The 26,722-nt window shown below is 38.3% G+C and overlaps 1 protein-coding gene across 1 annotated transcript in view; it reads right to left on the reverse strand.

Annotated features, from left to right (window-relative positions):
- LOC122801730 (DNA excision repair protein ERCC-5-like) overlaps positions 1–26,722 on the reverse strand; it is a 941,093-nt gene that overhangs the window by 491,037 nt on the left and 423,334 nt on the right. The window contains exons 8-9 of the mRNA XM_044071253.1: positions 17,223–17,430; positions 15,506–16,558 (exon numbers count right to left, since the gene is read on the reverse strand). Coding sequence (XP_043927188.1) covers positions 15,506–16,558; positions 17,223–17,430 — 1,261 coding nt within the window. The remainder of the gene's footprint in view (positions 1–15,505; positions 16,559–17,222; positions 17,431–26,722) is intronic.

The following is a 26,722-nucleotide window of genomic DNA, read 5'->3' on the forward strand; positions in this document are numbered from 1 at the left end:
TGTGGTGTCCGCAAAAGTATCCATTCATCTATAACATACAGTCGAGCCCTTACCACTCGTTCTACTAAAACTCAATAATCACACTGTATAAATTGACTAACTGATTTTTATCCTTGAGAACCTTAGTAAACAATAATTTAAAATTGTAAAAATTACCACGGCCGCTGCTGGATCAGGTAAACGCTACTATCCCAGACAACAGAATAGATAATTAAACAAAAACGTGATGGGATATAGACAAAGCAAGTATTAACAAGAACTTCCAATAAACTCAAAATCAGTTCCAACAAATTTATTCCAAACAAATATCCACAGATAAGCGCTTTCGCTATGCAAGCTTCCTCAGATCAGATAATGTTTAAATTCATTGGAACTGATTTTGAGTTTATTGGAAGTTCTTGTTAATACTTGCTTAGTCTATATCCCATCACGTTTTTGTTTAATAATTTAAAATTACTTAAATTGCTTACTTTAATTATATGTACATACTTTGTCACTAGTAGTCGCTGATAAATAACTGTATAAACTGACGTACTATTTCGAAATTCCTATCTACTGCAAAATGTCCTTTTATTAACTTATAAAATACTTCATTAGTTATTAAAACCTAAACTAGGCAGATGCTAATACCCGCAATATTACGACATTGCTATTGTTGGTAGATTTCATTTCTAAGTTCTGTCACAAATTGACAACACTTCCTAAAATATCGCTTTACACTGTTACTACCTAAGATGACAAAATAACATACTTCCTATCCCACTAATCATAATGTGTGTGTGCAATATGCACCAGATAGGTAAATTTTGTTCATAAGGATAACTAAACACTGTCATATAATGTATTTTAAAAAATGCCGCTAATCGGCGATATCACAATGACGAAATACCCCATAAGTGTTTAAAAAATGCCCCATAAATACTTAAGATATTAAAAAATTAAAAGATATTACTAATCATTTATGTAAGTAAAGTTGTGCCTTCCTTGCACACTAGCTAACCTATCCGAAGGTGATGTAAATAAAGTTAGTCAATACTATAATAAAAATGCCTATCCTAAAAAAAGGAGATGCTGATAAAGATGTGTCCGTAACAAATTTTTATATACAAATTGTTAAAAAAATGGTATAAAACAATGTTAAATAATCAGGAAGGGGTTAGTAAAGGGTACTTAAAGACCTGTCTGAAAATATTAATGTAATAAAATCTGTTTTAATGAAATGCTTTCATTTAAACTCAGGAGTGGTGGTTGCATCCAAAAAAATTTGCCACCATACTTCCTTAAATAATAAACACATTTTAGGGTCACCCCCTCTTGGATCAAATTTGATAATATCTATAATTGAAAATTTAAATCCTTTGGTGTGCCCCTTAGTTTCGATGTGTCTAGATAAGGCATTAGTGGAATCCTTCTTCTTAATTTTGTAATTATGTTCATAAATACGTTTATTTAACTCTCTCTCAGTCTTTCCCACACAGAAACAGGGACATTGATTACACATCGCTAGATATACAACCATTTTTGAGTTGCAGTTGCCCTTTAAAAACTTTATTCTAGTTCTCGTAATATTTTGTAACTTAATTTCCTTATTTTCATTAATATAATTGCATTGACTGCAACATCCACATTTCTTAGTATAATTTTCCATTGATGTGTTATTCTTCCTATCACGTTCTGTATGTTTTTGCAATAACCTTTTTAAATTGTTACCCATTTTATATACTATTCCTGGTTTTGTTCCCATCATGTCTAACAGTATGGTGTCACTTGTTATTAAATGCCAATATTTAGTCAGTAAATCGATAATATCACTAGATAAGGGACTATATAACATAATACATGCTCTCTGGGGGTTACTATTAGTAATATTCCCAACATTGATACTCATATTGGTATGGGGATCTCCTGATAGTTGTCCCCCTATTCCAAGTAATGATTTATATTTCTTCCCCCATTCATCTAAAATGTATTGGGTCACATTGTCCATCATATCAACGGGGTATCCTCTGTCTTTAAACATATTAGTTATATTGATCAATTCACTGACCAAGATTGTATAGTCACAAGTCATTCTACAGGCCCTAACACATTGACCCTTAAAATGTTGCATTTTTGTTTGGGGGGGGTGATAACTGTTATAATCTAAGTAGTCGTTAGAAGATGTACTTTTCCTGTGTAGTCTGGAAAATAATTTAAATTTTCAATTATAGATATTACCAAATTTGATCCAAGAGGGGGTGACCCTAAAATGTGTTTATTATTTAAGGAAGTATGGTGGCAAATTTTTTTGGATGCAACCACCACTCCTCAGTTAAATGAAAGCATTTCATTAAAACCAATTTTATTACATTAATATTTTCAGACAGGTTTTAAGTACCCTTTACTAGACCCCTTCTGCTTCACATGGATGGGGAACCTGTTCCATAGATGGGGTAGTCTCTGTAATACATACCTATCTCTCCAGCAGGTCCTATTTATATCACAGGCAAGGTTTAAGTCTTTAGAACAGGTAATTCTGGTACTGTTTGTTTTGTGAATATGCAGGAGGTCCATCAGAGTGGGGTCTGACAATGCCCTGAATGCCAAGCATAGATCTCCCCTCAAAAGCCTGTAGGACACAGAATACAGGATAGGGCCATGAAGCAGTCTGCTTGAATATATTACTTAAGCCATGTATTCTTTTAGTGAGGAACCTCTGTGGATGTTCTAGTTGTTGGATATGCCTGGTTAGGTACATACCAAAGGGGGCACTATACTCAATGATTGGTCTGATGAATGCCGAATACAGTGGAACAATGACTTCCTTGGACTTAGATGCCATACGTTTGTTTATAAGTTGCGCAACATAGAATGATTTCCTCACCACTGAAGACACATGATGATCAAAGGCAACATTACTGTGTGTGTCCCTAAGTCCCTGACTACTGGGTCAACTCTAAGGGGTATGTTGTCAATATGATAGTTACCAGGGATGGATGACTTTCCAAAGTATATTATTATGCATTTTTTGGCACTCAGTTTTAGTCCATGACTCTTGACACCAGTTGTTTGTCTGTGTCAGCCCCTCCTAGAGAACATTTGTGTCAGTGTGAGATTCAATGACAGCTCCTAATTTGCAATTATCTGCAAATTTAGTCAGCCACAGACCACTGACATTGGCCTTGACTTCTGTGAAGTAAATTCAAAAAGAAGCGGTCTAAGGACTGATCCCTGAGGGACTCCATTTGTGAGTGGCCTCTTTATAGAGGTGGACTCCCCAATTTTAACTTCCTGGGTCCTGTCTGTGAGCCAGGTGGCTATCCACCAGGTGACAGTACCTAACCTCGAGTTTGTCAACAATGCCCAAGAGGGGCAATGTGTCAAATGATTTGGCCAGGTCAAGGGAGGCAGTGTGCCCTCATCCATTGCTTTAGTGACCTTCTCAAATATGTCCAACAGGTTGAGTAGGCATGATCTGCCCTTTACGAAACCAAACTGGGTTGGGTCCAGTATCTGGAGGTTTACTAGATCTCTACTGATCATCTCTGTGGCTTTATAAATAAGACTAGTGAGACTTATGGGTCTGTAGTTTCCAGGGTCTATAGATGGCCCACCTTTGTGCAGAGGGATGACTGTTGCCTTTCTCCATTCATGAGGCACAAAACCTGTTTGGTGGTTACAGTTAAATAGTAATTCCACAGGCCCTGATAGGTCATATTTCATGGTATATAGAAGGCATCCTGGGTTATTGTCTGGGCCCACTGATGCAGTGTTCTTGGTCTTAGAGAGAGCATTAAGGACCTGTTTTCTAGTGATAGTACGGGAGTTATATTTGGTGATATTTTCTGAGGGAAGGTTGAGAGGGAGAGAGGTTACAGCTGAATACATAAAGGTGGTACTGCAACAGACCTTTCTAATGTCAGACCTATTTCCATCTCATCTCCCATGTCTAAAATTCTTAAAAAATTTATCCATAAACAGCTTCTTGATCATATTCTCCAAGAAAATCTTTCTACCCCCACACATGGCTTTCGACCAAAGCACAGTACTGCTACTGCTCTGACATCTTTCATCAATACTATCACAAAATTACGGATAATAATAAATTAGTTTTATGCCTCTTTCTAGATCTACCCAAAGCTTTTGATACGGTTTCTCACAGACTTCTATTATCCAACCTTCTTCGCTTAACCTCTCTAACTCTACTACATTATGGTTCTCCAGCTACCTCTCAAATAGATTCCAGGCCATGAGATGGCAATCAAACTTCTCTGCTTTTCTTCCAGTACAAACTGGGGTGCCTCAAGGCTCCATCCTTGGTCTACTACTACTCAACATCTTTATTAATGATCTCCACTCTTCTTGTCCACTCTCTACCGTTATACAATATGCGGAAGACTCCACAATTATCTCCTGCTCTGACAGTATCACACAACTTCATACCCTCACCCAAGAATATCCCTTCACTCCATTGAAAGATGGCTTACTTCCCATCAATTACTAGTGAACCCTAAGAAAATTAAACTACTCTTGTTTCTTCCTACCTCCCTTCAGCATCACAAATCTTCCTTCTCTGTCTCCTCCCTGAATAATACTACTATCTCAACTGAACCCCACACCAAACTCCTAAGTGTTATAATTGATGACCATCTCAAATTCAATCTACATACTCACCAGTGCATTAAAAAGACCCATCAAAAACTAGGCCTGCTATACAGACATAATAAATACCTTACAAATGCCTCCAGACTCTCCCTTGCACAAGCCCTTCTACTCCCACTACTGCTCTATGCTGCCCCTATTCTCACACACCTCCAATCAAATATTCTCACTAAACTAGAACTTACCTATAACAAAATAGCTTGATTTGCCTCCAACCTACCTTACCACACCCACCACTGTATCTCCCTTAGAAATATGCAGTGACTTGAATTTCATCACCAAATCCTAATACCACAGCTTCTCTTGGCTCATTCAGTTCTACATCAACCTTGTTTCTCTCTCTCCACTCTCATTCAGTCCTTAATCCCAAACGCTCTCACTGTAGCTCACAACAGAAACTATTCCAAGTCTACATGCCCAACAAAAATATTGGTAAATTACTTTATAGCTTTTCCATCACAAATGCCTGGAACAAACTACCTTTTAATGTCAGATGTATCATTGCCCCTAACTCCTTTAAAACAGCAGAGACTACTTCCATAAATCTTGGTTATGTACCTGCCATGACCCAACTTAAGCTACCCTCCACTACCACAGAGTGCTTCCCTATTTTGCTACTACCTTACTAGTGCTTTTACAAGCTCTCTACCTATTCTCTTTTCTATCCACCTTTTACTCCATATACTGTTTCTTCTGTTTCTCTTTTACTCTGGACTACTTATAATCATATACCTTAATACTCTCTTACCTCATATACTCACTTCAATTTTTCTTCCTTAATGCACCTATAATTGATCATACTTTGTTATTTACAAACATTTATGTATACGCTCATTTTCTTGTTTTTTCCCCGATGATAAATCTCTGATTTAATTGCACTTTTGTTATTTTTTTATTGAATGTGTTTCTTATGTAAAACTGATTCTAGTTATGTACAGTTTACCTTAGTTGTACATTGTTTTATTTTCTTTCTCCTAAAACAACTATGTTAATTAATGTTTAGTAATGTAATACTGGAGCTGTTCTCCTCGGGTCTCTGCTGAAAAAAGGGCTTTGTCCAGTCAGACCTACCAGGTTACAAATGTCAATAAATAAATGAAAAAAAATGAAATCCCATGATATGCTATTTTACTAACTTAAGAGTAAGTCCCTTCTAGAAGTTATTTTCTACCCAATTCATCTTGTCTCTGACAGTGTGATTGTCTTTGCCTCACAAAAGTGACAGTTATGTACTTATAATGCTAAATTTGTGTTTTGTCCTGCCTGCCTCAACAACTGAGTCTATCAGATCCATATAGATCCAAGATTGGCACTTTGTACAAGACTTCCTGATGCAAGATTCATGCTCCTCTCCTTCCCATGATGCACTACCAACCCTTCAGACAGACTGTGTCCTACTCAAAGCCAAGAAATTACAGCACCTAAAAAAGCACACCCCCTTTAAACTCATGTATATATCAGCAGACTGCTGAAGAACAATGTCCCAGATAAGATCAATGCAGTCCATGGGAGTCCAGAAGAACAAGTGAAATTTGACAAGGGGGGAGGGCAGTGGGGGACATATTGAGATGGACAGAAGATAACATGGACCTACTGTTAGGGTGAGTACATAACTTTCTTATCAGAAGTTGACTTTTCTACCAACCTCAACAACTGGGACAGGGTCTCCAGATATACGCAGCCTAGGAGACACGATGGTAGGATGTTCCAGAGAACAGTAGTTTTTAATGAGAAATTAAGTTAAGAACTGTAGACCATGTTGTGGTTCACAACCATCATGAAAAGGAACACAGTTAAAGAAAGCCACAGGAGCAAATACTGTACTGAAGTGAGCCTTTGGTTTGAAGGGTAAAGTCAGACCTATGGACTTATAAACAAAGGCTATACATTCAGAGAACCTCCTGGACAGGGTAACCTTAGAAACTCCACAACCCAACTTAGATTTCGAAATGTTGACAAAAGAATTGTCAGACCACTTACCATATTTTGTTCACTGTAAATAAAAACGTAACTGACAGTAAACATCCAGAGAGTCCAACTGGTTCTCACCACCTCTGTAAGAATAATCAGAGAAGAAAATAGGCAGCATGAACAAACTTAAATCAATACACACTAACAAGTGAATTATAAAGAGGCAGTTCCTTTCAGAAGACTGACTTTTCAGAAAGTTAAATTTCATATGGTCAAGACCATATGATATACTTTCTGAAAAGTCGACATTTTCTACAGAGATTGTGGTATAGCGGGGTTTACCCTTCCACACTGTAGTGTAATCTCTCAGTATATATAACTTGAGTGTGTGTGTTGTACGTGAGGGGGACAAAAAAACAGACTTTTTTGTCTTTTTTTTTTATTTTCTGAGACACACTGTTGATTATATTGTCTCAACCATATGCAGTTCAACGTTCTGGAAAGTTGTTCCATGGTGAAGCCGAGAATAAAAAGGTAAGTATGTATAAGAAAATAAGTGTTTTTCATTATAAAACACCACAACAAGCACAATACACACATAACCTCACTCCATAAAATCAATCAAGTAAAATTTTTCTTCACATAAAAAAAACTGAAACAGTACTTTTAATATGTTTCACACTAAAATAAAATTCACAGTCTACTAACTGAAAAGTCTTGAGACAGTCCAAAAAATACAAAAATCTTACATTGAAGCAAACAATTTCACAGAAAAGTAATTGTTTTTGTCTTAAAATAGACTGTGGAAGGTTTCTTCCCCAAAGGGAAATAATCTGCCCGGCAATGGAGAAATGCTAGATGACTGTCAAGCCTCAAAAGCCCACAAGAGGAGCACTTTGGTACACAGTAGGTCAGGGAGGTAATGAAACAGCAGAAGGAGATGTAGCAAAGGCTTTTGACAAAGTGGAGCAGAAACAGTTATGAAATACTATATACAGGCATATGGAATTAAAGGGAAAATGTTAGCAATTACCCAATCCTCTCCTAGCTGCTTCACCTATACCTCTCAACCCTCAGAGCAAGAAATCTGGACAAAGTCATAAATAATGGGGGGGAGGCTTCCCCTAAAAAGGGGCACATTTTAAATATTGCTCTTACAAACTCAAAGTTGATAGAATAAAAGGTTTTGCATTAGTATGAATTTTCTCAAGGGTATGAAGTTTGAAACTCAAATATCTGTCATTATTTTCTGACTTTAACCCTTAACGATTTACCAGAAAACCACAATTTTATGAGAATCACAATAAAAATATGGGGCAAAAATCTGGACCTTGTGCGAAAATTTGTACAGTTGAGAGGTATGGCTTCACCTCCTCTTTTATATTCAAACATCTTTGCTATGTACATGTAATTTGTGAATGCTCCTGGGACTGAGAGGCTCCAGAGCAAAATGAATTCAATGTGCAGGTGTTAAATGTAAGTTCTAAGACATTTCCCTTTGTCGTAGGGCAATGAATATTTTTGGAGTGAAGGTGCACTTTTAAAAATGCCTCGTTTTCCCCAGGATGTTTCCTGCTAAAGTAGCTTTTCATAACTTATCATGTATTTTGCCCTTTGAAATGCAGGTTAGTCTTAGCACTTGGCACACAAGGGAAAACCCTACCTCTACTCCTGCTTGAAGGATTGAGTTAGGTATTAGGAAATATGCATCTGATATTCTTGTCCGTTTTTTAGTATTTTATTAAACGGAGTTGTCATAAGATTGCTTGTCCAGTGCCTCATTTCTGCTTGTATTTTGTTTAGGAGTTTTCATGCATCATCAGGCAAGTGACAACAGTTGTAGATTTATTTGTATAATAAGTCAGTTTACAGCTATAGTGCTGTTATACATTTTTTTTTTACTGTTGTACAAGTTGCTTCATTCAGTAGACAAAGATAGTGATGTACATTTCTTTCCGTTGCAAGTAAACAGTTATTTATAGTGCTGTTGCTTTAGTAGTAGTGTGTGTAGTATTTATTGATTTCTTTAAAATTACTTTCAAGAACTGACTTTAACAAGCAGTGTTTATGCCAATATTTTGTTACTTAGTTCAATATTTATTTCCCTGAACTAACGTATCTAACACCCGATGAATATTCATAAATTTTCCTACCCAATTTGGGTTTGTCAAGGGCAGATTCTGCCTGTGAAATCTTGTGGATTTTTTCGAAGATGTAACTAGGGCCATTGATGAGGGTACATCTGTGCACACAGCATACCTCGACTTGGCAACAGCTTTTGAAACAATCCCACACTCGGGCATCGCCGATAAACTTAGTAAACTGAATGTAAACCTCTTCATTGTAAGATGGGTTGCTAACTGGCTCACAAACCAGACACACCGTCAAAGTGGGTGACTCCACATCAAACAGCAGACCTGTTACCAGCAGGGTGCCACAGAGGTCAGTGCTGGGACCCCTACTGTTTGGTATACACTACTACTCAGAAGTTCAGGTCAAAACTTAAGGTTTGGGGCCGACTGTTTGCCGACAACTGCAAACTGGTTGCAAATATTGAATCCCAATTGATGTCAGTATACACGTCTTGTGCAGACCACCACCACCAAATGGTGTCTTAGTCAAGGACTCAAAATGAATGCAAATAAATGTATCATCATTCCCTTTGGCACAAACAATGTCCCTTCCCACTATCAAATCAACAACACCACCCTAAATACCCATGAAGTGGTAAGGAGCTTGGGTTTACAAGTTGACTACGACCTTATCTTCAACCACCATGTGTCTACTGTAGTAAGGAAGGCTTTCTATGTAGCACACTTATTAGTAAAGGCATGGCCTAGAGAGCAAAAGCAGTTATAACCCCTGTATACTGGGCACTAATGCAGCCCATAAGTAAGTATAACTCCCTGTTTGGCATATACTGTACAAAACACCTAAAGCAATTGAAGAGACCTCAGAGGTTTCTAATAAAAAGACCAAGGGACTCAAGCACATGCGGTACACAGACCAACTTAAGTCCCAGTCAGTCAGTTTACTCTATCATATAGACTTCTTACGGGAGACTTATGCCTGGCTTACAGAGGAATTCCAGACCCAAACCTTATGAACTTGCTGCATATCCGTAAATCAAGCGGGACTAGGGCAAGACATTCCAGGGACCTAAGTATGGCCTGCGACTTAAATAGGACATGCTGAAGGGACAAAGCCAGCCATTCCAGGGACCCAAGTATGGCCTACGACTTAAATTAGACATGCTGGAGGGACAGATTTATCTCCTAGCAACTGCCGCATCTTTGGAGTAGGTTATCTATTCATGTGAAACAGAGCATCTCTATGACGCTGTTCAAAAAGAACCTGAACAAGTGGATGGGGCACAGTAAATTCTCACCATGGATAGTGCCCACAGCCCTTCTGGATATTGGCAGTCATTATTAAATACAATCTTGGGTATTAACTAACATCTCTATGGCATTACGTTTGTTTGAAACGGCTAGGCTTGAAATGACCTCTGAGTCAATAACCTAGTAATCTCCTATGATACTAGATATTTAACCACTAAATTCATGACGTTATTTTGTGCAAATTTTCTTCTCCATCATTTCTCATTACACTCACCATATTCTCCACGTTCCACTTTGCCAGAACAGGTGAAACCTCCTCCTTCCTCTCTTTCAAATAATGTTGCTGTCTATATCATAGCAATTGTATTCCTGTAATTTTCTTGCCATACTTGCTCTACTTAAACTGAAACAGTTTGTTATCTAACATGTTCCCTGTTAACTTTTCTTACTCCTCTCCTTACAAACTTATATTCTCATTTTTACACCCAAACTGCCAAATGATGTAAATAAACAGTAACATCCACTTTCCCTATCTTTAAAATAAAATACAATTACCTATATCAGTTTTTAATCCTGCTGTAACTTACGTTATATGTCTTTTATCTACATATATATACATTTGTCCTGCTCAGGAAACGTCCTAACATCAATCAAAGCATTCTTTTGTCAACCTTACATCACAATTCAAATCTCCAACAATAATAATGGAACTGTTAACACACACTGTATTTTTTCAAATGATTAAACTGTCTCTTTAGCCACTGTATTTGCACACAGTCCAATTATACTATATTTACACCTCTTATTATTATTATACCTAACAGCTTCCTAATTTCTTCTCCCATCCCATAGGATACTAATATACTTGCTTCATCTGTATTTAATAATACAGCAACCCCAAACAACTAAAACTCCATATATTATTCCCCCAAAACTTTCCCATTTGAATTGTATAATTTTCCTCAATAAAGCAAAAGAATTATCACATCTTGATGGTTACTTATATAATTCTAAAACACAAAACCTTAAGTTAATTTTAATATAATTAATATCTACACAATTTTAGGCAAGAAATGTAATGTATTTTTATCTTCCTAACCTTTAACAGCTTTCTAACGGAATTCTTCTTGTATTGTCTCCTGCCCCGTTCTTACATTTTTCGTTCAGATTTATTATTTATTCTCAGTCCTAGTTTCTTCTTCCCCAGCATTATGTATTCTTTGCCTTGTTACCTGAATCTTTTCTTCACTGTTACTTTATTCCCTTCCATCTTCAGCTTGTGCTGCTCCCCCTCCCCTCCCCAATCATTATTATGCTTTTTTCTTCTACCTCAGTTCCCCCTATTTTTTTTGTAAATTTTTACTCACTGTGGGCATCCTCATAATCAGACCATAAATGGACAGACTTTCACATTTTCTGTACTAAATTTTACAATCTTTCATCGTGTGTACTCTTTTTCCCAACACTGCTGACACCATCATTTTTGGTAGTTATTAATAAAAGTGCAGTTTCCCCACAAAAATAACACACCTTTGGTTGTACCCAATATCTTAGCATAACTCTGCATCCTGCAATGAACACAATACTAGGCAAATGCATTTTCAGTTAACAAAACTCCAGTTTCACATCTACCATTCCATACATTTTCCCTTGTTTTCTTAATACTTTTCATTTCATTAAAGTCATGACTTAAAAATGCTTTTACATCATAATCAATTATCACATAGAATCCAAAATGTATGTTTATTTTTTTTAACAATTTGAATCTTTTTTTGCTTGAAATCACTAAAATCGTTCCATAGATTAACCTTTTTTAATACACATCAAAAAAAGTTTGCAATAATAAGGAAGATTTTTTAAAATATATATCAAAAGAATTTTCCAATAGTAAGGGAGACTCAAAATCACATTGAAAACGACTATTTTCCTAAGTGAATTTTCACATACATTACTTTAAACCCCATATATATAATATTTTTTCCCATATAACATACCCATCAACTGCACAGTGGAAGTCTTCCTTGTTAAACTTTCATATGTCTCACTACTTTTTCCACTGCCCTTCAGTATTGCTGCATAAGTCTTTGAACAATTCATTGACTGGAAATCCTTCTACAGTTTGTTCTATATAGTCCCATCAAGGTCTTCCTGCAAAGCATCCTCTCTAAAAGTCTTTCTTTCACCCCACTACAGTACAGAATCATTTCCTATATCACCTTAATGTAGTAAATCCAAATGATCATTACCCAAGTCTTCAGTTTGAATTTCATCAATACAAATCGTCTCATCTCAGCTGATCATCAAATCCACTGCAGCAAATAGTTAATCTCCACTCTTTAATATCTCCAAGCTCAACTCTGATCTTTCAGCCTCTCAAATTACTTCCTCCTATCTCTCCCATTTTCCAGATTACTTAATAAATTCCCCATCTCTCTGTCACTCAAATTTAGTGAAGGCGACAACTCCTCCATGTTGCAATCCTTTCGCAGCAGCTTGCATGCCGGAATCAGAAAAATGCAAGATCGAGTATGGGAAATTCACATGCTCTGGTCAAAGTTTCCCTAGTCATTAAGAATACCAGTGGTGGCCTAAACAAAAATCATGATTAAGAAAACAAATTCAGCCTCCCCCAAGAAAGACGTACATTATTCCCAAGGCTTAATGTTCAAAGCTGACAAACTAAAAAAGACAAATATTTGAGAGGATGCCTACATCCTATTGTCCGTGCATTCCCTGGTGATAGATTGGGCTGACAGCAGGGGTTCAAATGGCCACAGTCATATATTTCAAATGACTGCTGTCATAAACATATATAGCATGCTTCCATACTCCTCATCCCTACACTCCAAAGGCAGACACCTGTATATGTGCTTGATGCATAATTTTGAGGAAACTGAAAAAATAGAATTCACACAAATGAAAAGCAGCTACCTGTATAACTGAAATGGTACCGGATGATGAAAATGAAATAAACAGTGATGACAACAATGTATTCCAACTTGTTGATCCTAGACAGTACACTGCATCTTAACAAGCTTTAGTAACCTTCGTTGCACACCTCTGTGGTTTGTGAGAAAAACAAAAGAAACAATAGTTGAACAGTCTCCAGCCGAATGTCCTCCTGGGCCCACCTCTGAGGTTCGATTATGAGGAAAATTAAAGCAGTATTTAAAAAAAAAGGTAATACTGACTAAATGCAATGCAGAAAGCAAGGCAGCTGGAAGTAATTAAAGTGTGGTTTATACTCAAATTAATATCAAGCAACTGAAGAGTTTAATGACATCAGCTACTAAGTTCAACCATTTCAGTGAGGCTTCCAAGATAAATAAACCCAAAAAAGGAAATGAGATACAAAGAACGCAGTCATGCTGCAATTCCCCTCCTCTAGGCTGCATTTCACAAAAAGATTGGACCTATCATCTGGGTTCAGAGTGAGCCACCCTGATGGGTGAAATTCTGCCTGTAACAACTGAGACACCCAAAAAAGAATCATGTTCAGCAGGATATAACTTGTATAACACTGTCTTTGATTTCCTTAGTTTTTTAACACAGTGTGAAATGTTAAAATTAATTTTATACTTCACTACCACAAAAGCAAAAACACTTATGAAATGCATACTGAAGAAAAGCCAGCCATTAAACATACACAGTTGCTAATTAGACTGAAAATGAATATGAGAAGCTTGCCAAATAAAATGCAACACAATTTAACTCACTGAAACAGTCCAGTCTGCTACAGTTCCAGAACAGCACCAGCAGATGACACCTCAATACTGTGACATAAATGTGAGACATAGACATTCAGGTAACACAAAGAACAGACAACAGCAAGTTCAGCTTAAAACAGCTCTCACATGCCTGATACTTACAAAGACCAAGTCTGTGACCACTGTACCTATGAGTAAAGGAAACATTCAGAGGTATCAAAAGCTTGGACTTTCCTTATTTACCATTTTCAGTTTGCATCTATGGGACTTAGAATTACCAGCCTCATACTAACAAACAGTACTCCACATACACATTATGTCTCAAAAGATTTAACTTCAGCAAAAAAGGCCAAATGAACACAATGACATTATTTTTAAAAATTAAACAGAGAACTTAAAGAAAAGACAGTGTCATTAGACATGGGGTGAAGTAAACTCCGCAATACACAAACATAGCTTACTGCAAAAATAACTTTGTATCTCCTGATTCTTAAGTTGTTAAAAGTGTTGAAAATGCTCTTGGCCCTTACCTCCACGAGTGTAAATTCTTTGTAGTACCCCTGGGGTGGCAATCCTGCCTATGTACTCATTTTGCACTGTCCTTTAATGACATTGACAGATACTTAAAAAATACTTGTAAGGTTTGATGACGTAGTCCTCGTGAATATTCATTAAGTGGGGGTTGTTACCATTACCAGCAAAGTGAAATTGCTTTAAATCACATAAAATGTCTGCATGACCATTTCCATAGTGACCTTCTTGTGTATCAGCAGGTTTTTTTTTTTTATTTGCCATCCTGTAGGTGGGAGTGGAGGATGCACTACATTTGTCATTGCATTCTTCACAGTTTTTCTTGTAAGTGCTGTACTCTATCAGCTCTACCATTATGCATAAATAAGCAAGGAGAATACTAGCTACAGGCTTCCTAAGTAGGTAACATAAGCCACAGTTCAAGAGTATAAATGGTTATGACACCTAGGTATGTAATAACAATACAAAATATTTCAAGTTGTTTAATATGTGGAGGTGAGTTGTCAATGCTTTTATTCATTTAAGTTAGGTATTTTAATAAATGAAGCTTTGTACATGCAGAACTAAAATGCTATTAACAGTTGTTACTGCTTGCACTTTGGAGTGGTCTTGTACACATGTTTTCCTTGGCTTTCCCAGTGTGCCACTGCATCGATAAAGTTAGTCAGTCTTCTCATCCTCTTTTTTACCTGTCTCTTGTCCTGTACATTAGCATAACTAAGATACTTCTTTATCTATGATGTCAGGGGAATTTAGCATTTCATTCAGTGATGCCTCAGTATAATGTGACATCAGCTGATCAGTCGAGACGGACATTCTCACACCTGTGCAGTCCCACCCTAGGGGTTCTACAATCAATTAATGTCACTTCATGAACTGTTGTCATGAGACTGGAACTCACTGGTTCTTCACACTGCTGAAAGCTAGAACTGACCACTCAACAAATGTACAAACTCCCAACCCTTAGCTGGAGAGACAGGCAACTCTGAATCTCAAGCTTAAGTTTAACTTACCCTAGACATCTTTTTCCTATGCTGTAGGCCAATGATGGGGACAGACATTCTCTTTCTTGCCCAAACAGCAGATTAAGGTATGATTAGCTTGTGCAGTTATAGCTGCATTAACTTTTCTGATAATGGAGGGTGGATGAAAAAGCGAATCTCAGATCTTGCTGGGGACTGGAGCAACATATACATTACCCTCCACTTTTCTGTAACACGTTTATGCATAACATATACAAAAAAATTTAGACTGCATAACATAAAATCACAAGACAATATCAAATTACCAATGTTTATATGGAATGAAGTTAGATACATTTACCTTCTGAATCACTTCCATCTACTTGTAAGGAATTAAGTTACATATACTTACCTTCTGAATCACTTTCATCTGTTGTTGTTTGAATTGTAGGAAGCTGAACTCTAGACAAAGCCATTCCTTGTGCCATCTCCCCTGGATTCTTTTCTTGTGGGATCTTCTCAGCAATGTCACCATTAGCTAGGCCATTTTCTCCTTCACAAACTGTGTCTGAAACATACCTTTGAAGTGGTAAATGTGAAGAACTTGCTGCATTTTCCATTTTACATGAAAAAGGCATTAATGCGGTGGACTTTACAGGCTGGCTGCTGCTTACGCTTGAAACACTAACAATATCAGATACAGCACATGATGGCTCAGCTGTTTTATAAGTATCCTTTAAGATACAACTTATAGTAAAAGTTGAATGCTGATGATCTGCTGCTTTCTCAGTCTTTTCAGTACCTGTGTTTTCAGGCTTACCACACACATTAACTGGGGAAATCGTACCAGTGTTAGGAAATCTTGGTATACAATGTGAAGAGCTGAAAGAATCTGTCATATTTTTATTATTTTCTGTGATTCTGTCTTCCTTATCAGAGCTACTAACAGTGATAAGCGTTTCTTGTAAAGAAATGATACCATGCTGTGTAACTTCTTTTTCATCGTCTTCCAGAGCTTGCTGAATCGCATACAGAGTTCTTGGTGATACACTTCCCTCAACTTCTGAAGACACATATGACCTATACTGAGTCATGTTACCTTCTGCAATAACAGCTCCCGTGTCACCATCATCAGTTAGTGAGTACTGAATAGCCTGCAAGGTCCGTGGTGACATGTTGCCTTCATCATTACTGTGAGAAGAGTCTTGTGCTTCTTGACAAGGGATTAATTTTTCACATTCATCATCTGAGCTGCTTTCTAAAACTGTGGCCTCAATAGTACTTAAAGTTCTTGGGGAAGCTAGGTTTACATTTGCTGTCCTTGAATCTACTGGTAGGGTGAGTTCTGAATGGGTATCCTTATCACTTAAAGGATCATGAGAGCAAACTTCTTGTTTAGAAAACAAGACTACAGATTCAGATGCTTCTTTTTCACTTTCTTCATGGCCTTTCTGGGACTGAACTCCTTTTGACAGAAAAGAAACAAGAATCAGCAGTCAAACATTACAATCTATTTGTTAAAAATTTATTCATTTTACCAACTCTTTATTGATTCTTTGTGTTTCCATCTGCAAAAAAATTGTCTCTCGCTTCTTTAGTTCACTGAACAAAGACTTTCATGATGCATGGATAAGACATGTATAAACTCATATTAAAGGCAGTGTATTTAATGTTTTCCATTTTCCACTCTATATGCTTTGGTGCACAGTTTATATCCCTAACATGCCATTAGTAGAGTATTAATAAAAATAAATCTCCCTTGCCTACAACTGGAACCACTGCATTAGAAAAGCAAGACTAAAGCTTCCTAAAGCTGGCATATAGTGATGGCCAAAGTCATCCAAATAACCAACATTAAATTTATTTCTGAAATGTGTCTACATTACTTTACTTGTATTACTCTATGAACTACCAGTCCATCTAGTAAATAAGAATGTAAGCATCTGGCCAGAAATATGAATATCTGTATGGAACAGAATATAAGAGCACACCTTTATAGCAAGCAAGTCTTTTTAAGCACATTAACATAGTAAACTCAGCATGCATATGTTTTATTCAACAAATTTCAAATGAAAATAATTTACAACGCAATTTTATTTCTTCAACACTTTTGAAACACTAAATGGTACCTTTAATCAAAATATAATGAGAGGTATCTTCAGAGACAAGCCTCCTGGTTTCAAATTCCTTCACAAACCCTCCCTCACTGCAGTATTGTTTTTCAATTTGCCCAGAGTGCTGATGATTCATCTCCTTCTCAACATCACAGATTCGCTGGTTCAGTGTGTTCCTTTTCAACAATCCACTTAATTGGTAGCTAGAGAAATCCGTAGATTCCTTTTAAAATAAAAATGCACTTTTGTGATTTTCAAAGAATTTGAAAAGCAGAGTCATGCAAGGTACTTGCCATAAATAACAGTCAGATAAAAACTCAACACATTGCTTTATCATCAAGAGGACCTGCTGCAGGAAGTGAAAGACAGGATTTCCTTTCCAAAACCCTCTCCTTGTGACAATTCTTTCACCCTATATCTCAAATGCATTGGGGCACAAGTTATAGGGTCACTTATAACCATGGGATTTGCATTAGCACCACCCAAAAGATACAAGCAAGAAAACATAGTCAATAATAGAAAATTATAAATTTGTAGTACTTGCAGGATCCCTAACGCCCGAGGGGGCTGCAGGAGTGGGGGGTGGTACTACAAAGGAGCCTCTTCATTTTATTTAATTTTCTAGGTAGCTATAAATCTATTACATCTTACTTCTAAAGACCATGTAGCGGGCAGAGCTCAAAGAATCCAAGCATACACAAAAATATCTAAGACTAATGGAAAAACTAAAAGAGGTAGTGCTCAAAAGGCAAAATACTGAAGAGCAGAGGTGCCAAATAAAGCTCAATTCCAAGTCACCATCTAGGTAGTCTGGCTTGCTAAATATATACAGAGATGGACAGGTGACCATTGCATGGATGGTATCTGGCTTGACGCTACCAGGGTTCCTTTACTTAAGGCAAAGCAGGGAAACAAAGATTCTCTGTCTTTCTCCATTCATGCACCAGCTTCACACAAAAGATGAGCTGGTGAGCTACATAAAGGTCCTCTCACTCCTACATTCTACTCCCAGAATGAAAAATGGGAAGTGGACTGATCAAAAAAACAATTCTGAAACTACTTTGGCAGAGCTTTGTGAAAAGACCAAGCAAGGATGTTTACAAATAAGGGCCAGAACCTCTGTCATCTGTATGCAGAGGTATTGATCATTAACAGTATCTTAAAAGAAACGATATTCATATCCATTGAAACAAACATTTTTCAAAGGGAGGGATGTCAAATGTGTCAGTTGCGAAGTTTAAGTTCCAAGGTAGAGAAGCCTTCTTCAATGGAGGGAAAAGGTGCAATTCCCTCCTCAAAAAATAAATAAACAAACAGTGTGCAGGAAACAGCTTTCTTATCTACTAGGTCATGATCACCTTGATCACATGGTAAATTATGCTGAGGTCGAACAGATGTTTAAGGTAGGATCAATACAAACTGTAGATCACAGGCAGTCAGGGGAGTAGGTATTTGCTCAACTCTAAATGAAGAACTACGTCCACTTAGCAGTTTATGACTACTTAGAAGGCTTTCTGGCAGCCTCTAACACACCAAAGACACTACTGGAAGATACATTGGGATCAAGGGATCTGAAGATGCAACCAGGTCTGCAGGCTGAACCAGTTGTTACTTCAACCTGAGAGGACTACCTTGGCTTGGAATGGCAAAGACTCCTACAATGCCAAGGGCCTGAGTACCTGAAACTACAGACTTCTTATGCTACCACCGGGTGATGAGGAGGTGTTTTGGTCTTAATTCCATGCCTGCAAACAAATTCAGAAAATAAAGGGAATGTTGGAAAGACATACTGGAATATTTCATGACTGAAACAAGAAGTCATACACTCCAAACTCTCTCTTGTTCTGTTACACTAAACAAAACTCTGGAGGGAGGGGGTAACTACTTTTCCTTTATGGCAGACAGGTTGATCTCTGGGGTACATGATGCTTCAGACTGAGAATCTGGAAGGAATTCTCGAATCCAAGAAAGGGTAGGAACTGTATCATGGGAACTCCACTATCATATTCACATTCCTTGGGATATGAACCACTGTAAGGATGATGATGTGGTCAATGACTCATTGTCAAACCGAAACCATCTGCTTGTATGAATGGGTTGAGTACTCCCTCCCCAGTCTGCTTACTCACCATATCAACCATATCATGAGCTAACTGTTAAGCTTCCTTAAAAGAGGCTCAAGCTTTAATGCCATCTCCAAAGAACGAGAAGCAGGAAGAACCACACTTACGTGAACACAGGAATAATAACAGGCAAAAAAATCAAGTGGCCCATAAGATGCCTAGCCACAGACACCTTTAAGTAGACAACTTAAAAGTTCTTGTCACCCTTGTCAAGCATTTAATACTGCTTACCTCTCAAATAAATCAGGACCTTACACAAGCCTGGTGTAAATGAATGTCTAACCATCTATCAAGACTAACCTTAAAGGTAGCCAAAATAGTACTTTGTTTGATCTGTAGTGGCAACTTATTCACAGACTGGGAATATGCTGTTATAGGAACCCAGTCCTTCATCAAGCCTCATTTATGTTTTGGTGAAAATTTAGTTCTCTAGTGCGGGTGTTTGTAGAGGTACTGGTTTTGCAAAAAAAAAAAAAAAAAATAGGAGGTCAAACAGGACTTGAAAAGCTAGACTTAGGTCACCTCAGAGCAGCTAGCAGGATATTGTGTGTAATGAAAGTCATGCCAATCTTTTGGGATAGTTGAAGGACTTAAGACTTTTAATTTTCTTGGCTAGAAATCTCTGGGGCTTTTCCAGTATAGCAAGATGTTTGGATTTATACATATCAAAGGGGCGATAAATTTGACAATGGGGATAATAAGGGAAGAATACTGGGTTAGGATGACTTCTTTGTCTCTTGAAGATATTGATAATTAAATGGGCCAGACAGAAGAATTTTCTGACTATGCTGGAAATATTATTATCAAATAAGAGTGAGCTGCCCACATAAGTACCCAGGTCTCTCATGACCATCTCTGTTTGAAGAGGAGTAACATTTTTAACATATGAGGTTACGAGCAACTAAGCTGACATTTTCTGCATCTGACTTCGCTCATAGAAGTTTATGTTTAATACCCACAACTTGGAGTACCACTAGCATTCTACAAAAAACAACCCCAAGTAGGTTCCCTAACATTCCAGTGAAGCATCTGTCATAAAGACCCATGACTAGCTTAGTGACAGGAAAGGAAGTCCTGGCATGTACAGTTCACCACATCAGAGATTGGTGACAAAAGTATGACATCAGGAAGAGGTCAATGACTCTAATGACTCTGCAACCATGGATACGATGCTGTCAAATGGAGCACTCTAACCTGGAGCTGGGCCACTGAGAATGTGAAAATGATGGCTGCTATTATGTCCAAAAGGAACAGAAGGGTACAAGCCTCAAGCCACCTCTGTTATATCACTTAGGACATCAAGATTCACCTCAGCGATCACTTTTTGGAGTGCCCAGTTCCTTTCTAATGAAGAATCACCTGTGATAGGGTAACTAAGAAACTGCAAAGAACGACAGGACCAACTAGGTGACCCCCCCCACACACACACACTGGTAGCCCCTAAAAGATGCACCATGAGCCATCTGTGCAGACAACAACTCAAATAAATCCCTTTCCTGTAAAGTCTCTGCCAACATAGCAAAACCTTAGTGAAAAGTTAGCAAGTGATAAACAATCCAAAGGACATTCTATTGAAAATAAATGGTGCTGCCCAGAGTAAAACAAAGGAATCTTCAGCGGGGCACCCAGACATAAATGTGCTGTTTCCATGACCCCAAGGGATGAAGCCCTGACTATGACCTAGGTGAATGGGGCTTGACTAGTGGTCCCAGCACTAGAGCAGCCACAGGAGCAGGGGAAGGAGTGAGTGGGATGGCTGGGTTGCCTCTTCTAGGAGGTGGGGACAGTTGTGTACACTTATAGGCACACAGGGCAGTACAATTTCCCTGGTAGAAACTGGTGAAACCACTGTTCATCCTTCAGGGGAAGTTGGGGCTGCTTGGAGGGAACACTCTTTGCACAAGTAATGGGGAGGCCTCTCTTGACTGCCCACTGCACATCTCAACCTTGGCACTCTGCTAGGTTAATACTGAGATTAGGGTATATAAAAAAACAAAAAAGCTTGAACAACCCCTGATGACTGTCTGAATGACGGCCTTTCCTAGACAACTGGACAGAACTCCTCCCCAAACAAAACTTTCTTATTCCAAAGAAGACCAGGAAGTTAAGTACATAAAAATCACTTTACTCTTTCCAAAGGAGTACAGGCTCTATGGCCCCCTTAAGGGGTACATTCAAGGACTGTTACAGGAGACCATGGGAGAGTGGTGAATCTCCTAATTCACTTCAGATGGCAGACAACATAGAAACTATAAAATGTGATCTAATCCAGAAACAAAATCATCAGTGACTGTAAAAATGCAAGGCCCCAAACCAAAAAAAATATTGTGGAGGTTTCTAGTAATGATGCAATATCTTGGAAAGTTTGCTCTAGACGTAAGTGCAGAGGCAAGTACATTAAGCACTGTGGGACATGGGGCAGGAAAATGACAGTAATCATTTTTCACTTCTGGAATGCAAGTGGAAAGATTAATAAGATGATGAACAACAGGAGGAGGCTTTTGGTCCCTGTCTGGACTGCTCCAGTTCTTGTAATTGTGTCTAGATTGCCTCTTGTAAAAGGTCATTTCTCAAGAAAGAACTCCCTGAGCTTTTGCAAGCAACACTTTCTATGGTTTTATGAAAACAGACACATAATATGTAGTTTTCAAATTATGGAATAAGCTAAGTATAGCACAGTGATCTGTAAAAAAGCTCATTCTGGCAAGTTATTTACTATAAGGTAAACCAGAAATGGAATTATGGCATTGGTGCTTATGATAAAGAAAGAAAAAAAAAGACTTCTATTTTACCTAACCTTACAGAACAGTGAAGGAAGTAGTAGCACATTCTGTTAACAACTAAGTTGCTTTTGGCACTAAAAAAAAAATCGAACACTTCTAAGTTAAAAGAAGACTGTGGCACAGTTCAACATTCACTTTATAAGGTCTGCTCCATCATCTCAGGCAAGCAGTGGGTGATCCTCAATATACAACATCCCGGAAAGAGACTAAACGTATTGTTGGATAACTCCTGTATTGTTATCTACAGTAAGAAAAAAAATACTATTTTTCAATCATTCTGAAAATTTATATCATACAGAACACCAAATGTAAACATTTTGGTTGGGAGATATATAGACATACTGCACTTCAATACAAGCACTGTGCAGCTATAAGTGGCATTACGTGGTGACACAGGGAGATACTAAATATCCAAATGAAAACCTGCAGAGCTTCAGTGTAGGTAGTTGCACTTCATGGTATGTAAATGAGCAGTGCTGCAATTATGCAAATGGGCACAGTAGTACAGTGAAAAATACAGTTGTGCAAGTTGCACTTAACATAGCATTAGATGTTCAAATTCAGCACGGCTGCAGCAACCTTTGGCCATTTGGGGTGTATCCTGTCCAGGGCACAATGACCAGCCAGTCTTCAAAAATCTCTAGCTCCCTCCCCCACCTACAATCTGACTGCTGAATGGACAAGCCCTTGGAGGGAAATCCACAGTCAGAGTGTAGACAACTTCAGGACTTTCTTGCTCAACAACAAGCTTACTCTTCTTGTAACACACAGACAAACACAGACACATGCACAAAAAATACATAACTGTTTACCCCAACAACTAAATATACACAGAAGAAGGTGGAAGGAGGGAGAGTGTGGTTATTGCAGCACTGAGGAATTCAAACACTTACTGTCATGGTAAACTCAGCTTACACAACTGTACTATGTTCATCATTCTCACTGCTGTAGTTGCCTTTGCCTATTTGGGTTGATTACCAAAGCGTGTCCAACCTGGAAGGAGGAAGGATAAAGAGTCCAAGAATCCTGAAGAGTGATCCAACCAAAGGCAGTTCTGGACCTGGAGAAGGGATCCAATTTGCAATGCTTTGTAAAAGAATGTACAGAGGACTATGTGGCTGGTTCTCGAGTCCACCCCTTTCCAATATGCCACTGAAGAAAACATGGATCTATTAGAACGTGCCTTATTCCTGCCTGGGAACTGTTTTACTACAATGGGAATGACAAGTGAAGCTAAAGTAAGGAACAACCAACAGGAATTATCTGAACAGATGCAGGTTGTCCTTTTCTAGTCCCTGCTAGAAGTCCACAGCTATTTCACTTTCCTAAAAGAGTTAGTACTGACAAGATAATACCAGAGTTGCAAAAGAATGACCAGAGTACATGGACTCTTTTCTCCCTGTCAATCAATTTCAAAAATAAATGAGGGAGGTCGATGGCTACGTTCAAGTAGTAAGGACATGAATGGAGGATTTGCTATGCAGATATATGAATAGTTGAAACTCTTGATGTTCTCTTGCAGATGTCAGAAAAATAAGTTAACAACCAGATTAGCTGGTTCAAATGTAGACAAATGCTTTTCCAGCAAAAAGTACAGATCCTAATGAAGTGCTACCTGTATAAGAAGTCATTTTACATTTCAAAACAGCAAACTACTTTGTAGAACAGCCACAGCAAAGTCTGAAAGAAAGAGGAGGATACAAAGGCAGACATGCTGAAATGGCTGATAAATACCCCTTGCTAAAAGAGTAAACGGGTCATTGGATACTAGCTTACAGAAATGTTTGAGAAACAGAGGCAATAATCCTGGCCAGTGCCCTGGCAATTTGTGAGGCACCAACAAGAAAATTTCTTCCACTGATTAACATAACATCTCCTAGATGGAGGATTTATTGCCTCTTTTAGTACCTACTGCACATATTCTCATGAAAAAGGTGGCTAAAAGGCATCAAAACTGAGTCATCCAGACCACCACATGAAGTTGTTGAAACTGGGATGCATCAAACTTCCTTTGTCTCATGTGAGTAGATCCAATCTGTGAGGAAGCTTGTGGTAATCTCCCATAGTCAATTCCATAACAAGGGAGAATCAATGATGCTTGGTGCAAAAGGAAGTCACCATAGTGACTTTTGGAGAGTGCTTCTGAACCTTCAGAATTGTGCCGGATATCAGTGGAAAAAGCAGAAATGCCTAAATTAACATCCACAACCACTGCAATGAAAATGCATCTTTTTCCCAGTCCTGCCTGCAAGGTGTCCTGTTGTAGAATTTATTCATTTGTTTGTTTTGAAGGGAGGCAGGCAGATCTATTTCAGGTGCTTCCCACAACTGGATCAATTCCTAGGAAATCCCCTGATTCGATTCATATCTGTGAGAGTCTGTCCTGGTCCTGCTCAGCACACCTACCCCTACATTTTGCGCTGATGGAATGCAAGATGCTTGGAGGGTTAAACAATGGTAAAAATATGCCTCGCAAACCATCATAGCTATCCTGCACAGGGGGCAAGACCTAGAGCCCCTCTGTTTATGTACCACAGATGAAGAAATTTTATAGCATGGATCACAGCCAACATCTCTGACATTTAGGTGCTATGGTTTATCTGACAAGCCCCACAGGCATTGCATCTTTACCCGATATAAACTGCTCTCCAAGCAAAATCTGATGTGACTGCAGTTACAGACTGAGTTGGGATAGGAGAACAAAAAAGGGAGACCTGGATTCTGAGTACTTTCTAGTCTAGACCAATGTAGTTACCTCTTGATAAAGCCCAAAATTGGAATTTGACATTCTCATCCTCTGGAATGTTGGATCCACATTTTTTTTCCTGAAAAAACACTGAATTCTTTTCATGTGTAACCTGCCAATAGGAATCAAGAAAGCTATTAACTTTAGAATCCAGAGATATTCCCTGGTTGAAGTAAGAGAATGACGGGAGAAACTCGTGACTATTTGTATATTTGTTTTCCAAGGTAGAGCACAGATCTCCATGGACCATTTTTTCAGACTCAGCCCAGGAGCAGTGTCTATGAGTTGTTCAGAGTCACAATATTAGGCATTAGAGGCTGAGGGAATCAAATCTTGCATCCAGATAGTCGTTCACCTTTTCTTCGGTAAGGAAATACTTTTGCATTGAACTGTCTATGATGCAGCTTAAAAAACACAGTCTTACATGACACAATAAAGAAACACATGTTAGGAATATAAGTTAAAAGACTCTGCAAAGATAAGAAAGTCATCTAAATAAGAAAATATGTGACTGCCCTGTAGTCTACATTGAGGTATCTCTGGAGAACTGATAGGTTCTTAGATTCATGTGCGTTTACTACACTAATGACCACAAGGGCCTTTTTAAGCCTAGCCATATATCTGAAATCTCTGACAAGTTCTGGTAGCCTTGATAACTATAAGCAGGGGCTTGGGAGATGAAACATTTACAAGCAGAGGTCTGGGGGGGGGGGGGGGGCGGTATCTGAGAAATTTTCTGAAACCTGTGGCTAACTGAATGTGATAAGCATATTTTTGGTCTAGTGTTACAATAAACCTCAGATAAGCAATGACCGGTACCAGATTCTTTAGGGTCAGCATTTTGAATTTTGATACTTTCACAAGTTGAAAAATCAAAGAACTAGAACTGGTCTCCAGGAAAGCCCCCCCCCCCCCCCCCACACACACACACACACACTTGGTCTAAAGGCACTGGTTCTGATTCCTAAGATCAGCATGTGTTGAAGAACCTGAGAAAATAACGCTGTTTGGTTGGAAGGGGGCAGGGTGAGATTCCCCTAAAAGATGGTGTGTGTATCCAGTGCCAAATGTAACCCTCCTGAGTCTGAAATTTTTTTTTGCCAAAGCGGAAGAATGACATTCAATTTTCAAGATGGATTTAGACACTTAGGGGCAGAAGGGAATAGGTAACAATGCTGCCTTTGTCACTCTGAAGGTACAGTCTGCCTCTTTTTCTGAATGAATCTCTATTTTACAGTCTCCCTCCTAACGTATTTTTCTTGTTCTCTGTTTTCCAGCAAGACAGTAGAGACTGCCTATTTTGTCTTTTGAAGGAAGTGGAAGATTTGCAAGATTTATTAAGAGGGACTTGAAAAATCTTAGAAATGCCCTGAATTAGCTTCACTCATTTATCAAACTGATTGAGAGCCTGAGTTGCAGAAGGGCGAAGCAAAACCTCTTATCAAAGCAAAGTTCAAATTCTCAAGACTCCACCACACCAAAAAAACTTTTCATTACACACCCAGATGTATCTTCTCAAAACAGTGGCCCTAGCTACAGTATCTGAACAAGTATTCACACTCTTCAAAGCACGATTAGACACCTGAGACAGGTTAGCAATAACAGGATTTAAACAGGACCTACCTTCTGAAGGAAGTGAGGGACAACAATCCCTTAAATTGCCTACACCATTAAGAATTTGTTAGTTTGAGGTACTTTATAAAGTCTGCCTTTCATGGGGGGGGGGGTTGTTTTGAAGACTGAGAGTCAGGGTTATTGTAGGTAGCATTAACACCCTCCAAGGCTGGCATGACAGATGGGGATAGCATGTGGCATATCCACTTGCAGCAATCATAATATTTCCTCAGTTCATGAGAAACATAC

This window comes from Protopterus annectens, chromosome 5.part0, assembly GCF_019279795.1.
Source record: "Protopterus annectens isolate FY-2018-M chromosome 5.part0, PAN1.0, whole genome shotgun sequence".
NCBI lineage: Eukaryota > Metazoa > Chordata > Ceratodontiformes > Protopteridae > Protopterus > Protopterus annectens.